The following is a 17,806-nucleotide window of genomic DNA, read 5'->3' as shown; positions in this document are numbered from 1 at the left end:
GGAGGAAGTACTTTTATGCTGACTCAAGTCAGGAGCGATTCTCGCACCACACATTTGGGGTCGCCCTTATCGTTCTTTGACCTACACCCCGGTTAGCAGCCTCAGCATAGTCTGGCTCTCGCGCTGGTCAGGGAGTCGGCACAAACTTAAGCGTCCCAGCCTCCGGACCCCAACCTGGAAGGAAGGTTAATAAGGGCGCAGGCTTCTTTGTTGAGAAATCGGGCCGTTAATGTTGGGGGTCAATTTCATCATCCGTAAAATGGGAGGGTTAGACATGGACTCGACCCCTCTAGGTCGGTCTCCGGGATCTGGGAGGAGTCACCTCCTCCTCCTCCCAGCGAGCAGCTCCGCCTCCGGCTTCTGTCCTCCTCGGAACCGGAAGGGCGGGGTGAGGACGCGAACGAGGTGACGTCAGGGACACTCGAAGTGGACGCCAGCTCTCCGCACCGCCCCCTCTCCAGGCCCCTGTGTCGTCTAGGCGCCGCGTGAGGGCGCTGCCGGCGTCACGACGGCCCTCGGTGCCCCGGATGTTCTCCCTTCAGGCCCCTGACAGGGTCGGGGTGCCGCCATTTTGACTCCTCTCAGAGTGGGTGGCGGCGGCGGCGGGTGCTGGCGGTCCGGAGCCACCCGCCGGCGACAGGCACCTCGCCCGCTTTTTTTTCGGGAGGTGACTTCGAGTTTCCTTTTCCTTTTTTCCTTCTAGCCCCGTGCCGCGGGTCAGCTCGTACGCTTTCGCCAGGCACCCGGCGCGATGTCTGGCGACGGAGCCGCCGAGCAGGTGAGGAAGGGAGGCCGGTAGAGCCTCATGGCCACCGTCCTTCCGCCGGAGCCCGGCCCGGTTGGTCCCGGGTCAGGGAGGGACGAGACGAGGGGACGCGAAGGGGACGCGGGCATGTCTAGGTCGTGTTTAGGGGGCAGCGTGGGGGTGGGGAGGGGGCCGTGTCCCGACACCCCACCGAGCCGCGCGTGGGCTCGGAGGGGGCGGGGCCAGGCCGGAGGGGCCCACCCCAAAAGCAGCCCCGCCCCGACTTGGAGTCCTCCTCCGGGGACCCGTAGGAGCGGCGGGTAAACCTGGGGCAGGTGGCGGTAGGCGGGCGGCGGGAGTTTCTTAGAGCCAGCTCTGATGGGTCCGGAGGGTGGGAGCCTCCCATGTTCCACCCTCCCATTCCATCGCCTCCACCACTTCCCCTCCCCCACGGGCATGGGAACATGACCGCATAAAGCGGGGGCGGCTGCGGGGGGCGGGGACAGCGGGAGGGCGACGGCCGGGCCCGGAGTCCCGGCCCTTTAAAAGAGTTAAAACCTTTTCGGGCCCCGGAGTTGGCCGCGATAGCGGGGTTCAGGAGATGGCCGGCGTGTTTTTGTTTGGGGCGGGGGTGTCGTTCCTCCCCCCCGGGGCGTGGCCGGAGCCTGCCTCGGGAGGGGCGAAGTGGAGCTTTGAGCTAGTTTGCCCCAATAGGAAGTCACCGTGGAAATAAACGGTCAGTTTTCCTTCTCCCTTGAGACTCTCGATTCAGTACTTGAAGTGCACCATAAAGCAGTTTTAAACCAGGTTTTTTTTTTTTTTTTAAGAGTTAGGTTTTTAAATGGAAACTTTTGAAAGGAATAAGCTTCAAAATTTCACTTCTCTGCTCATTTTCAAGTTTAGTAACTTTAACCTAGGGGTCCGAATGCCTGTGCCCTCCCAGCAGCGCGGAGCCACTGCGTGTGGCCGCGGAGGGCTCCAAGAGCGGGCATTTATCTCCCCTGTAAACAGTCACGCCCTGGAGGCGGCGCTTGTGGGGGCCGCAGTCCGAGACTAGATCGGGCTGGCTTAGGTTGGGGCGCCTTTGGATCCGACCCCGCGCCGGTCACCAAAGTGGAAGGCGTCATAGCGGCGACTCCCCCGGAGCGCCGGCGAGGCTGCCGGGCGGGGCCCCCAGTAAGCGCCTGAAGGCAGGCCCAGCTTTAGAACCGCGGCAAGCGTCTGTCGGGAGGAAGGAAGGTGGCCCTCGGAGACAGACGCGAAGTGTAGCCGAGTGAGGCAGTGCAGGGTTTAGCGGGGACAAAGTGGTCGCAGGCAGATTTTTTCTCAGTAACATTTTATTTTTCCATCTACATGCAAAGATAGTTTTCAACATTTCATTTTTCTAAGACTTTGTGTTCCCAGATTTTTCTCCCAACTTACTTTTCCCCTCCCCAAGACGGCAAGCTGTCTGACGTAGGTTAAATATGTGCAATCCTTTTAAACATTTCCATGTTTGTCACGTTGTGCACGAAAAATCAGACCATAAAAGGGGAGGGAGGCAATGAGAAAAACAAAAAAGGTGAAACTACTATACTTCGATGAACATTCTGCTCCAAAACCTCTCTGGATGTGATTGGCATTTTCCATCCCAAGTCTACTGGAATTGCTTGGAATCACCAAATTGTTGAGAAGAGCCAAGTCCATCACAGTTGATCATCGCATAATCTTGTGGTGCGCAGAGTCTGGAGGCAGATTTTGAATTGCTTAAATACTAAGTTTAAAAAATGTGTATTTTAATTTAGAGGCTGTATGGAGCCATTGAAGTTTCATTAGTAGAAGTGATAGGGTTAAATGTTTGCATTTAGGAGGATGGTTTTTGCAGCAAGTTTATAGAGGAAGAACTGGAATGTGGGATTCAGCTTTTGCAGTAGTACTGGAGAATGGGGGGTGGTTGTGTTTGTGGAAAAGAGGAAACAATTACAAAATATGTTGTGAAGGTCACTAATTGGATTGAGGATGGATATTGCTTACCTGGATGACTGGAAGAATGAAGTTGTCCTTAATGGCAATACACAAGTTTGGTGAAGGGAAATAGGCTAGCTTGGTAAAGAGGGCAGGTTTGTAGAGGAATATAGAAGATAAATTCCATGAAGGAAAGTAGTTAATTAGTCATGTGTGATTAGATGGAGCTCTTGGGTTGGTGAGGGAGTTATCTGTCTAGAAATTATAATTGAACCTTTAGGAGCTGAGGATATTACAAAGAAAGAAGGCCCAGGACAGAATCTCAATTCTGGAACAATTATTAGTCTCAGTTTATAGATGAAGACACTAAGCCTTAAAAGTTTAAAAGGGTAATAGGGGTAAGTTAAATAACTGGGGCTCATAAAACTGTTCTCATCCCCCCAAAATATTTAAATCTATCAGGGTTTAGATAAGACTTCCGCAGCTGGCAGAGATAGGGAGAGGTTGAAGTTACAGCAAATAACCTGAACGAAGTCAAGGAGATGTGAAAGCACAATTTATGATTTGGGTGTGGCAAGCTTTGTCTAATTTTTCTGTAACATAGACTATATGAAGGGAAATTACATGAGAGGATAGACTGCAAAGGACAGAAGATTTTCGCACCTCTGTGCATAAGCAAGCCATTTTTGCTAAGGGTATTAAGAAAGAATTGGAAGGTTCCCAAATTCTCTTCAGGAAATTATAAGCTACTTTAAGGGCATTCTTCCATTTTTGTTTTTCATTTGCAATGCTTTGCATTCATCCATTAATTCATTTACTTTTCCCCCATCCATTCATTCATTTCCTTTTTCCCAGGCAATCCAGGTTAAGTAGCTTGCCCAGGTTCATATAGCTAGTTAAGTGTCAAGTGTCTGAGGCAGCATTTGAACTCAGATTCCCCTGACTCCAAGACTAGTGCTCTATTCACTTTGCCACCTGGCTGCCCCTTGCATGTAATTCATTCTAACAAAGTTAAAATAATTTGGAAGTTGTTCAGACATAAAGAAAGATACAGATAATTCAATCAATTTGAACTTGGAAAGAGAGGAGTGAAGAAAATAACTTACTTAAGACAATATGAAATTATGGGAAGTATATGTGTAAATTGTTGGGGTTTTTTTTTTCCTTTTAACTGGGCAAGAAAACAGTTGATCTTGGCCAAGTGTCAGATGTGCTAGTTAGTTAGGTATTATGTAAAAAGTGTGGTACAAAGTGTGGTCCTGTTCTGATTACATGTTGTAAAAAAAACCCAATTATATTGTCTCAGTGTGTAGAGTACATTTTTTTTCCCAAAAAGTGTTTGTGTTTTGGATTTCAGTGGAGGAGAGAGAAAGATTTGTAGAGCTTTTAGTCACTTGGTGATAAAAACTGCCTCAAAAATTGTTGACTTTTATGCAATAATTTGGTAGTGTTTGGTAATGCAATGCCACAAACTTTCTTAATTATTTGAAGTGAGTGGTGGCATTGTGACTGGTAGTTTGAGGGTCCTATGGTTTAGGAGAGGAGTTCTGATACTAAGTGTCGAGACTATTATAATTAGGAGTATGTTTTTTGTCTTATTTCTGATCTCTTTATTAATATTAAATAGTTTGATAAAGAAATAGTTAATTAAATTTTTTTTTCAGCTCTTCATAAAGTGGCACTTTACAGGGAATCTGCTTTATGTAATTTTTATGAAACATCAAAGAATTCATAGTTCCTTAACTAATACTATATATTCACTCCCTTTGCCAACATATGGAGAAGTGACTTTTTGCCCACAGAAATCTCAGATCTTTGTGAGGAATTAGATCAATTTTATTTTATTTTTGGCATCTAAACTAAAATGAGCACTCTTCAAAAGATTGAGATAGGAAACACTCCTCCCCCCAGGTTTTCCTGGCCTGTTATTGTTCTGTTTTCTGTTTCCTTCTCATTATCCTTTAGAGAAAATGCTTAAGAATGTATATTAAAAAAAAAAAAAAACAAAAAAAAACACCATTCCTTTACCTTGGGGGAGCTATTATATAATTAATCAGCAAACAGTATTGAGGATTCCTAGATACTGTGGTAGGCTGGAAATAAAAAACCAAAAACAAATACCATTCTCCCTTAAGTTTTATACAAAATGTATATAAAATAATATTATATATATTATCTAAAATTAAGGCAAATTTGAAGGGAGGCTCTATTGGGGAAAGGATATGAGAAATGTGGCTCTTAGAACTTTAAAGGAAATTAAATGTTCTTAGTTTTGACTGAAATAGTTGATTTTAATGAGTACATTTTAAGCAGTAAGGTGTGCAGTCCTAGTGGGAAGTCTGCAAAAATACAGGAGAGGAAAAGCATGAATAAATTACTAAGGGTTCTCAAGGACAATATTCAAGACCAGAAATCAGTGTTTGATTTTTGTATTAGTGAAAAATCAGAGCTTGCAAAGTTATTCAAAGGAGGGAAGATTTAAAACTACATGTGAATCGTGAATGTGGTATTGACTGAAGAAAAAGATTACATTCTTAATATCTGCTCATCAGCATTCAAAAGAAATTTCAACAGTTCAACAAAACAAGGTTTTAAAATCTGACTAATATAGATATAGGGAGAGAGGGAAAAAGTGGGAAGCATATGTGTGAGAAGAGAATGTTTTCTCCAGGTTCCTTATAGGATCACAGATTTAGGATTTGAGGGATCTTAAGCATTATTTATTCTAGTCTTCTCATTTTACAGACAACAAAGCTAAGGTTCAGTTTAAAGTAGCTTATCAAAGAAAATACATAGTAAGCAACAGACCAGAATTAAAATGGAGCTTATGTTGTGTAGTTATACAAGATAGAATATAGATATGCACATGTATTTGTACAAACAAATAACTCAAGTTTTGAGAGAAGAGGGAAATTACAAATTAAGAAGTAGGAATGCTTCATGAAGATAAATCTTTGAATTGGATCCAAAAGATGGTTAAATTAGAATTATATCCACAGAGGTGTAAGGGTAAAGAAAAAGGCACAAATGAGGAGACTTACAGCAATATTTGGAAGAATGGCAAGTAGTCTGGTGTGGAAAGTTTACGAAGGAAAATCCAAGGAGTTTAAGATTAGAAGGGTATTGGGTCAAATTACTTATCTCCAAGATGTGCTGTAGACATCTGAACTCACCATGTCCAAAATTAATTGTCCAAGTCAATCTTGTAATCATTTGTGGCTTTTCCTTTCCTTTATTACCCATATCTAAACAGTTGCTAAGTCATCTAGTCTATACCTAAAGTCTAGGTTTCCATACCTCTTCATCCTAACTTTTCTCTCATTTCTTGTCCTAGGATTATTATAAAGGCTCTATTTGTTAACATCAATAAAAATTATGAGTAATATTTTTATTAGCACTTTAACTGGGAGTTAGGTGCTTTTGTTATCTCCATTTTATGGATGAGAAGTAACTTAGTTCAGGATCACAGCTCTTAAGTGTTTGACGGCACTTTTGAACTCAGGTCTTACTGACTCTGTGTCCAACATTTTATTTACTGTACCATCTATCTGCTTTATTATTGGAAATAATAGAGGGAAGGCACCCATAGGATTTCAATTTAGTGAGTGTTTATTAAATGCCTTCTATGTGCCAGGCAATGAGGATAAAAATAATTCCAACAGTAGCTTCTAATGGCAGGGAGCTTACATTCCACTGGGAGGGAAAGATGAATTGGAAGAGTTAGAATGATGAAGTAAGATTATTTTAATAATATAAATCAGATTCTTTAGCTATGGTTAAGTGATTGCTTATAAAGATTGAAACTGAGAAAGTTAGGATTAATTACTTCATCAAAGATCAAGGTGGGTCATTGGATGAGATGGCAGAAACAAATGGTCAGTTGAGTCTAAAAGGCTGAAGTGAAGGAAAAGGTAGATGTTTTAAGGAGGAATGAGTGGAAGTTAAAAAGAACCTTTTATCTTAAAAAATAATGAGATGAGATTATTTGCCATTGTTAGAGTAAAGCTCCGATAGGTGTCTGAGAAAAGTGGAAAGGAGTATGTAATAGTTACAATGGGGAATGGTATGGAGTAAACATAATTTTCTGACAACTATGATGTGTGGGCATAACTAATTGTATTCTTTTCCCTTTTAAGCATTTTAATATGATAATTTAAAAATATAATTGTGAGTTCTTTAAGGAAAACGCTAAACAGGTTTGAATCCAGGCAACCAGAGTTCTTATCTTAACTTTTTTTTGTGTCATGCTTTTGGCATCATTAGAATGTTTTTAAAAGCTTTAAATGAATTCGTTTTAAGAAATTTGATCTGAAAGGTAAATAAATACATAAGTTTGATATTTTTAAAAGGTATCTTCACATTTTGACTACTCATAACTAAAGGGAGTAAGAACTGGTGCAGTGACTGCCTCCTTTTAACTATATTGGTCATTACCTGTCTGTAATTTAATTTTAGCAAGTTGCCAGAGGTTAAGTTAGGATTTGCCCAGTGTTGCACAGCCTGAGTATGGGACTTGAATCAGGCCTTCCTGTCTCAGAAGACAGTTCTATCTTCTAGGCAATTCTTAACCTTAAAGAAACCGATTATATAATCTCAAATTAAAAAATAAGCCATGATTCCTCTCCTATTAAAACAGTTGTAAATTCACTTTCCCAGAGAAAGCATTTTTCTGTTGTTTCTTTTTTAAGCTGTTTTTTACTTTCAGAAGGTTTTTAGGTAGATGAACAAATTTGTCAAGGTTAAAAAGTATTAGAATAATTATTTGTACAGAATAAATAGTTGAGTAATTGTTCTGATTTAGAGAACATAGTTCTAAAGTGAAGCCTTTGACCTGTCCACTTAGCAAGAAGATTTTTGTACTTTTGTAGAGCTTGAAAGTCAGTTTTTTCCCCTTTGTAAAAATAAGATGTGTTATTTCATAAGTTTTGCTTTTTTTTTTTTTTTTCCTTAGTAAATGTGTATTGTTGGAACTTCTTATTTCACAGAGCAGTTTTAAGCAACTGTCAGGGCACAGCTTTCTGCTTCAATGGCATTGATAGAGCCATCTGATCAAGTGTTTTATTTTGTGGATATGACAATTGATGCTGTAACTTAAAGCAAATTAATTTAGTAAATAGATTTGCAGAACTAAAGTTAGCAAAAGCTAAATTAAAGTAGGTTTTATTTGATTATAATTTCTTGAAAAAATAATTTCTTGTCTCTCTTTAGCAGAGTATTTTTAGTTCTGTTTTAACCACAGTTAAATGAAACCTGATAATATGAAAATCAATATTTTTAGAACGACAAAATTAGACCATTTGTATTTCAGAATGACTCAATGTCTTATGTGCTTTAATATCCTCAACTGTGAAGAGGCAGTATTTGCTCACATGATGTGCCCATTTGTTTGGCATAACATGATAGAGCTTTTCTAAAGCATTCAAATTTCTTAGAAAAGAATTCTCCTCTCTAAACATCTATTACATTCATCATCTCTCATTCATACTGGAACTACCCTACTTGACTTGGGCTACTAAAATAATCTCCTAATTGGTCTCCCTGTATCTAATCTTAACTTCTCTAATCCATTCTCTATCCAACTGCCAAAATAATAATTCTGACAATATAACGCTCCTGTTTCACAATTGCCTCCTTTACAGCTAGCATGAAATAGAAACTCTTCTATTTGCCTTCTCAGATTGTGTGTTATTCTCGTTCTCTTTTGTGTTCCTGCCAAACTAGCTTGCTTGCTGCTCCCTATACAGAAACATTTGCCTCTCCATCTCGGTGCCTTTGCACCAAGGTCTTCCATATATAGAATGCAACTAAACTAAAATTCAACAGCCTTATATTATTAGTGTCTGTTATGTCCCAAGACCTGCCTGTGTATACTACCCTGGGCATACTAAGACAAAAACACCAGTCATTGCCCTGGAGTAACTCAGATTCTATTGGGAAGCATTCCTGTCTTACTTCTTTGCCTATTTACCCATGCTTCCTTCACAGATCTACTTGACAGTTCCTACTTGTGAGGGCTTTCCCCTTCCAGACAGCTTGGTGAGTTAGTGTGATTTTGAGCAGCAGGCCTGGAGTCAGGTAGTAGACTTGAATTTAACCAGCCTCTGATACTTAAATTAGATGGGTAACCCTGATGAAATCACTTATCTTTTCTCAATTGTAAATTAAGTAAGAGTGTTTACCTCAGCAGAGTTGTTGTGAAGATCAAAAGGGATATTTGTAACTAGCTTATCTGAGTGTCTGTCACATAGTAAGTGCTATGCAAATTCTTATTCTCTTCCCTTTTCTTCCCTCCCATTCATGTATATGTGTTTTTCCGATAGAATGTAAGCTACTTGAGATAAGGGAATCTGTTCCTTGTGTTAATCCTTCCAACTTGACTGTATGCCTAGTACTAGTTTGTTAAGGACCATGCCTAAGTGCGAAACCCAGAAAGCCTGGAAAGAAAGGGTTAAAAGGGCCAGTACCATTAAGGAGCCGGTTCTCTGAAAGCCTCCACAGCTGGGAATCACAGCATACTTGAAGGAAATGCAAATCAGCCTTTACTGACACAGATGTTGCTTGTGAATTGGAAATGAAATAAATTGGAGGCTAGAGGGAAGAGGAGGGAGGTCAGAGAATGCAACTGCCTCTCAGTCTCCTTGTATCTTTATCATCCTCTCACAGGAAGGAAATCTATTCTGCTGGCCAGAATTAGATTCCCAGCAGCCACTAGTAGATACATGATAAAAGATAATTTATTGATAAGTATATTGATTGATTCTTCCTTGTAAATATTGCCTAATTTATCTGCTGTAGGGTTGAAAAAGCAAATTCACAGAATATAGCATGTTGTATTTTAAAACTCATACAACATAAACCCTGGATTTGGAATCAGAACTTTATTAATCAGTAAGCATTTATTAAGTGTATTATGTCTAGATATTGGACTAAGTATAGGGATACATAAAGAGGCAAAAGACAGTTTCTGTTCTCAAGAATCACAGGAATCCTAGCTATAAAATCACAATCTAATGGGGGAAACAAGAAACAAAACAGAGGGAAGGCAGTAGAATTAATAAATGTTGGGAAAGACTTCAGAAGATGGGATTTTAGTTGGGACTTAATGGAAACCAGTAGGCAGAAATGAGAAGGGAAATAATTCCAGTTATAAGAATAGAGGGGACCCAGAACTGAAAAGATGATGGAGCATCTTGTTCTAGAACAACTAGGAGGCCAATGACACTGGATTAGAGAGTATATGCTGAGAGTGAGGTAGAAGACTGGAAAGGTAGGTGGCTAGGTTATGAAGGGCTTTGAATGCCGATGAATTTTGTTTAAAATTTGAGGCAGTAGGGAACCACTAGAGATTTTTTGAGTATAATGGTCATGTAGTTGAAATTTAGGAAAATCACTTTGTAGGCTATTTCTATAGTTGAGGGGTGAGGTGATGAGTACCAGAGTATAGGCTTTGACTCTGTGTCAAAGGAGAGAAAGGGATATGAGAGATACTGCAAAATGCCATCCTTGGTAAATATGAGAGTTAAGAAATAGTGAGGCATTGAAGATAATGTTTAGATTTCAAGCCTGAAGGACTGGGAGAATGGTACACCCTCTACAGTAATGGGGAAAGTAGAGGAGAGAGGGTTAGGGGTTAAGATGAGTTTAGTTGTGGATGTGTTAAATTTAAGATGTTTATTGAACATCCACTTTAAAATGTAGAAAGTTGGAGATACAAAAAAGAAAGTTGAAGACCTGTAGAAAAGTTTTGAGGCAAGATAAGTAGATTTGAGAACCATCAGCATTTGAGATAGTAATTAAATCCATGGGAGCTGATGAAATCTCCAAGTGAAGTAATATGGAAGAAAAGTGCCTAAGGTAGAACCCTATTGGACACCTATAGTTAAAGAATATTCTCTGGAGGAGGATCCAGCAAAGGAGACTCGGGAATGGTCAGAGTGCTGTCCTAAAATCTTAATAAAAGAATATCAAGGAGGAGTGATTATCAGTGTCAAAGGCTGCAAAGAGATCAAGGAAAGTAAGAACAGAGGGAAGAAAAAAAAAATAACATTGCATGGCAATAAAGAGATCATTAGTAATTTCAGAAAGAACAGGTTTGGTAGAATAAGATTGGAAGTTGCTAGAATGTAAGATATTGAGAAAATGGTGAGAGGAGAGTAAATGCAAGCACTTTTTGTAAATGGCCCTTTTTTTTAAGTCTTGCCTTGGCTGAAGAGATAATGGAACAAGTTAGTAAGGATGGAAAGATTAAGTGAATATTCTTCCTCTCCCTGGGAATATTTGTAGGCACTTGGGAATGAGCCAATTGATGGGGAAAGATTGAAAATAAGTGATAAAGGAGGAAGTCTTTGGGGGAGGACACAGGGAGTAACGGAATGACTTGAACAAGTAGAAGGATAAGGAATAAGGGTGCTTTATGTGATAATAGTGAAGGAGAAAGTAGAAATCCTCTGAGTGATAGATGAGGAAGAAAACAGGGAGTCGTCAAAGTTTGGAGCTGGAACTCTCACTATACACTCTTCTAGCAAGGAGAAAGATTATGGGAGTGATACTAACAGAGTGAAGCTTGAGCTATTAAGAGTTGGTTTCTGAAGAACTGAACTCGTTTTCTCTGACTAAGCCCTGATTCAAACAAAGGTTAAGCATTATTTGTTTGGCATAATTATTTATTTGATATCATATAATATCAAAACTGTAAAGGATCCCTGATATCCAGTCCAGGGGTTAAGTTTTTGTTTAAATTGAGAATAACTAATCTTTACATAGCACACAATTTTTTAAAATTTTATTTTTAAGCGTACCTATTTTACAATATTACCCCAGCAGCGGTTTCAAACCAGGCAAATAACGATAGTGAAATAACATTGTACACAGACAAAAACAACCTTGATTCAGGATTCAGTTAACAGAAAAGTTCTCACTAAAATCTTTTAGTGAAAATTTTGATGGTGAGTTATGCAGAAGAAAAAGTTCTGTGCCAGTGATAAATTTACTAAATGATCCCAATTCAGTAATCTGTTTAGTGAGTACTCAAAGTCACCGATAGCCGTTTTGCTTCTAAAAATCTTAGACAAGTCATTTTTTAAATCACTTTATGATGTTCTCAAACAAAAGACAAAGTTTCACCAATAAAATTTTAAAAGGTAGTTTTAGTGAAAATTCCTGAACAATTTAGATTCATCAAATAGAACAAGTAGTTATTTAATTTTTGAAGTGTTGGAGAGAATTATTTCACTAAAACCACTCCTAACCCTTAATAATGCTTCTTCTTTCACACTATTCAATCAGCCTTTTCCTACTTTTGGTCTAAGACTTGGGGAAAAGGGAGTGATTAAAGTAGATTAATTGAATACCCTTTTCCTTTGTCCAATTGGTGATTCTTTAAAAATAGAATTCCTCTTGAACTTTGCCTTACTTTCTCTTTCAAAGAGATTAAGCCTTTGCAAAGGATGTTAAAGGGATTTCAGAGTAGGACAGTGATGAAGTATGGGAAAAGGTTTTCTATTTTAGTGGAACCAATGATTTTAGACAGTATAGCTTTTTCTCCCAAAGAGAAGACAGACTTAGTATAGTTACAATTTTTAGTCCTTTAAGCATGTAAGTAGTATTTCAAATTGGAAAATTTAGTGGAAACAGGAGTATCAAAATGTGTGGTACAGAGTCAATTTAGTAGGCTGATTTCTCATTCTGAGTCAATAGGCTCAAGGTTGTTTGCATATTATCTTTTGGGAATAACTTTAGGCAACAAAGGTGAAGCCGGCAGAATGCTGGATTTGGAGTAAAGAAGACATACTTTCAAACTAGGTGTGTGATCTGGAGCCTCGCTTCAACTTTTTTATGTCTCAGTTTTATTCTCTGAGAAATAAGGATAACAAGAACACTTATCTCAGTGTTGTGAAAATCAGATATTTGTCAGGTTCTGTCATTAAAAGCACTTCATAAATACTAGTAATTATATTTATCTTTGTGCTATTTCCTGTATGATCTGATAACTTTTAGTGCATTCACTTGAATAATCTTTCCAGATCTCCTATACTATTTAAGTAGAAGAAACCACCCGATAGTTGTTGATATGAAATTGTACTTTTCATTGTTTCTCTGAAATTAGCATCATCTTTCTTCTTTATGTGGTACCATTGTATAGTAATTAGGTTGTTTTTGTTAATTTCATGGTAAGTTTTGAGTAAAAATTTTAGTGATTATGAAAGTAGTATTATTTTGATTTTGGAGCATTCACAGATCACTGAGGTTTTATGATCCTCTTTGAACTCTTGACTTGAGCCATTTCACTTTCGACCAAATGCTTTAGGTTATCCACATCTCACTTTCTGATATCTGCCTTCTCTACAACAGATCATTTAGAAGGTTAGCTTAAAGCTTAAAAATATAATACATGTTAGTCCTTAACATAACATAAGGTTTTCTGTAATGAAAGACAGGTTCTTCCCTTAGAGATCTAAATTTGGCATCACGGTAGGTTTTTATTATAGGAAGGTATTGAATTACAATACTTAAACTGCTTTTCATCTGTTCCAAGAGTAAGGCAAGCTATCCTCTAATCAAGAAATGCTCTGGTAGTGGAGAGAAGAAATCTTAATTTCCCATTAACTTCATTTTCTCATTCAAGATTTTTTTGTGTGACTAGTATTAGGAATAATAGTAAAATGATTAGACTAAGAATCTGTAGTTAAAATGCAATAAAGGGAATTTCTTTTATTGTGGACCAGTTTACTTATCAACATTTGAGGCATTATCCATTTTCTACCAGGAGAATGGGAGACAAGGTAGATTCTTTCTAGCCAGCCAAAGGGGAAAATAAGTGATCATTTTATTGCTGTTCCTTAAAAACTACTTAAGTATGTTCTCCTGAGAATATTATTTTCCACACACATCTTATCAATTAACTTTACATATACTTTGGGTTTAGGTCTTTTGTTTTCTTCAGTTGAAATTGTTCCTTGTAAGTTTTTAAGTAAAGTCAGTGCCCAGTTAGTACAATTGATTTAGGGCTTTGAACAACCTGAGCTCTTTGACAGGTTTTCCTACCCTTAATTGGATTGATACTGGGTCCTAAGTGACTGGGGAGGAGGGAGGGTGCGGGGGAGAGGGGGATAGGGAACATTTTTAGGAGACTTACTTGGCAATGAGTTTGTCATGTGTAGAACTGTTGGCTCATTTTGAAATATTAACTATTAGATACTGAATATTATATGGGCAGCTAGACAGGATAAAGTGCTAGACCTGGAGTCAAGAAAACCTAAATTCAAATCTGGCCTCAAGACACTAGCTGTGTGATCCTGAGTCACACACTTAACCTTGTTTGCTTCATTATATTCATCTATAAAATGAGCTGGAAAAGGAAATAGCAGAACACAAAGTACTTTAGTATCTTTGCCAGTTTAAGTTCAGTTTTTTTCAGTTGTATCCAACTCTTCATGAACCTATTTGGGATTTTCTTGGTAGAGATAAAGGTAATTTTTACTGTGTTCTTCCCTGCACCACCTAACTGCTCAATCTTTGCCTGTGAAACCCCAAATAGGCTCGTGAAGAGTAGGACATGATTGAAACTACTGAACACCATTACTACCATTGGATGTATAAGGAATCTTTGTTTTCCCCAGCAGATTTCCATTTCCTATTGATATGGGACGGATTCTATATAACAAAGTTTCTTAATTTTTTTGGATCTTTGTGACAGTCTAGTAAAATCTGTGGCTCCTTCCTCCCCTCCTCCCCCATTCAGGATAATGTTTTTAAATACATAACATGTTCAGTTATTTCAGTTGTGTCCAATTCTGAAGTGATTTAGTAAATGTCTCAGGTCAGATTTGAACTCAGAAGATGAGTCTTCCTGACTCCAAGCTTGGCACATTTCCATCGATCCATCTGACATGAAACAAAGAAAAACTATAGAAATAACTTATCAAGAGAACCTTAAAAAATTGAATTCATGGAGCTGGAATTAAAAAACCCCTACATTAAGCATATATTCCTTCATAAATATGATGGGTGGGGTTGGGAGTAGAGTATGACCATGAGAAGTTTCTATTATGTGAAATTGAACTGTGTTACTAAGCTAACCAAAATGGACTACTTGCTGTTTTGTGTTCATGTTTAGTAGGAAGAAGCATTTTAATGTGTTCCTTACATAGCTAATAGCCAGAGCAAGTTTATTTCTTAGATTTATTGACTGGGAAGAACTTTAGAAATTGTCTTGTGTGATCTTTGGTTTTGCAAACGAGGACTCTTAATTTGGTGAGCAGGTCTTTAAATTATTAGAAATATAGCTTGGTATAAGGTAAAAAGTGCTAGGCTTTCAAGGTTACCTGAAATCAAATCCTTAGTTAACTAGCTGTATATTTACCTCTGATCCATCATTTATAAAATGAGGAGATAAGCCCTCTCACAGTTTTGAGGAAGGTATTTTTTCAGCATAAATGTGAATTATTTGTAAAGTTAATCTGACTTTTAATTATTGGTCATACTGTAGATTTGTACTCTTTTATTTTTATCTTTCAAATGTTTCTTTCAAAGAAACCAGTTTTTTTCTCCCAATAAGAGAATTATGTCCTAAAATCCTTAATTGGCTATTACCCAAGTTTCTTTCCTATACTCTCTTCTCCTTTTATACTCTCTCCTTTTGGAATCTCATGTGGTACCTTGGGTTTAATTATTATATCTGTGCCAGGATTCTTAAGTCTGTTTATCTAATCCTAATTTCTTCTCTACCTTCCTCTTTAAAACAGAACTAAATTTTTCCTTTTCCCTTTTTGCTTTCCTTCCTCCCATCCACTCAATAAACTCTAGTGGCACCTTATTACCTCCAGGGTCACATATAAACACCTCTATTTGGTCTTTAAAGGCCTTCACAACTTGTCCCTTTACTTTCCCCTTAAACTGAAACAATTATTCTTCTGTGATCCCAGCAACTCTGGTTTCCCCTTCTGCCCTCCATCTCCTGGCTTCTCTGATTTCCTTGGAGACTGTTAGAATCCTACTTTCTACAAGAGACAATTCCCACTCTCCCTGTCTGCTAGTGGTTTTCTCTCTGAGATTACCTCTTATTCATACTGTAGTTATAGTTTTTATACAAAGACAATTGTTTTCATCTTGTCTCAACCATTAGAATATGAATTCTTTGAGGGCAAGGACTTGCCTTGGTGCTTAGGGTGCTTATGGTTGTCACATAGTAAGATTTTAATAAATTCTTGTTGACTTAATATCTACTTTACATAATGGAATATTTTTGGTGCTTTAACATTGAATCCTGGGGTTTATGTGTTGTAGATTAAATAATTAGCACTGGGCTCTTAAAACAGTAATTTCTGTTCATTATCTGTTTTTTTCCCCCCTTAGGCTGCTGAATATGTCCCAGAAAAAGTGAAGAAAGCAGAAAAGAAATTAGAAGAGAATCCATATGACCTTGACGCTTGGAGCATTCTCATTCGAGAGGCACAGGTTTAGTGATATAGGATTACATTTCCTTCTCTATGGGTCCAATCACACTCTTTGGTTCTGGAGTAAATATTTACATAATCATAATATTGTAAATGCTATTTATTGGTTTTTAATTTTTAGAATCAACCTATAGACAAAGCACGGAAGACATATGAACGCCTTGTTGCCCAGTTCCCCAGTTCTGGCAGATTCTGGAAACTGTACATTGAAGCAGAGGTTAATATTTTTTATTTTATTTTCCTTATATAACACCCAATAAGGAATTGAAGTTTACACAATAGTGTTAGCAAATAGCAAATTAGGAACATAACCACAACTAGGACAAGGAGGATTTAAATGTCTCTTGCCTTTATTTTGTAAAATAGGTATAAAGGAGTAATTAAAATGAATTCTGAAATTTGGGTCCTTCACAAGCTGATGATTGTTGCATTATGGAATTGCAACAACATTAAAACAGTTTCAATGGTATTGGAGTGCTTTAGCCTTTTATTTACTTGTCGTGTCAATTTATTGCCTCCTGTGTCATTTATTTAGAACTCATTTTTTCTTTTTGTTCCTACTTACAAACTAAATATGAATGGGCTTATGTGAAAATCTGGAAATGTTAACCTTAGTTTTATAGCATATTTGAGTGTCTCCAGTGATGGTGTGAAACACTGCTTTGGGCACAAATGATTTTCAGTTTAAATTTCTGTATTAAAATATATGGGTTATCAAAGTATTGTAATCATTTAACTAATACAAAAAGAATTTCATGTGTCTTGCATAAAGGTTAATTTTAAGATGAAATAAACACATTTATTTTTCTAAAGACACAAAATTTATACAAAATATACTTGTAGAAGAAATTCCTGAATTTTTATAATAGCCATAGAAAGAGTTTAAAATTTATTTAATATCGGGACTGAAGTCTTCTTGTTTGTCAGTTTAAAATGTGAAGTCAAGGCAGTAGGTTAAATATTAATGAATTTAGTCATTTGAAATTGATTTTTATAAATGATTTAAAGTCCAAATTAAGCTACAAGTTGTCTATCTTTTAACCATTTTTATTTTGGATAGAAACTTCTCAATGTAAATTCCTAGCTACACTGGAACCTTTTTATAACATCACCTCACCATATACTATAACATTTACTACAACATGGGGTCTCTTTTGGAGATGTTACCAGAAGTACTGAAAGGACTTTACTATAGCACAATTTCCACAACATGGCCTCTAAGGATAGCGTTATAGGGAGGCTCCAGTGTACTAATTTCATTTGTGGTCTTTTGAATCATATTACTTTGCAAAATTTGGAAGAGATTAGTTTAGAAGAGTGTGAACATTGTGTGTGTGTGTTCGTGTGTATGTATGTGTGTGGGTGTAGGTGTAGGTGTGGGTGTGGGTATGTGTATTAGACACATACTTTATTCGGCGTCTAGTTGCATTTATTCTTCTGCTTCACATGCTCCAAACAAATCTTTGAAGATACCTCGCTCATTCTCTGGTAACATTCCTTCCTTTTTAAAACTAAACCATCAGATTAGACTGCCACAGATACAACAGGTGAGTGAATAGCCCTATCTGAATTGCAGACATCTTTGCTGCTCTCTGTCATTCAGTAAAGAAAGGAACCTGGAGCACCTGAACCTGATCTGCATTGCAGTGCTGGCTTTACAGAG

General features: G+C 38.0%; 1 protein-coding gene across 1 annotated transcript in view; it reads left to right on the top strand.

The window, feature by feature from the left end:
• The first annotated feature begins 380 nt into the window (after positions 1–380).
• CSTF3 (cleavage stimulation factor subunit 3) overlaps positions 381–17,806 on the top strand; it is a 74,976-nt gene continuing 57,550 nt past the window's right edge. Inside the window, exons 1-3 of the mRNA XM_031941793.1 lie at positions 381–778; positions 16,043–16,144; positions 16,265–16,360. Coding sequence (XP_031797653.1) covers positions 752–778; positions 16,043–16,144; positions 16,265–16,360 — 225 coding nt within the window. The 5' untranslated portion in view covers positions 381–751. The remainder of the gene's footprint in view (positions 779–16,042; positions 16,145–16,264; positions 16,361–17,806) is intronic.

This window comes from Sarcophilus harrisii, chromosome 6 (assembly GCF_902635505.1).
Source record: "Sarcophilus harrisii chromosome 6, mSarHar1.11, whole genome shotgun sequence".
In the NCBI taxonomy this organism is placed as follows: Eukaryota; Metazoa; Chordata; class Mammalia; order Dasyuromorphia; family Dasyuridae; genus Sarcophilus; species Sarcophilus harrisii.
Note: the sequence above shows the minus strand (reverse complement) of the source record. Positions and strands in the feature narration are given on the sequence as shown.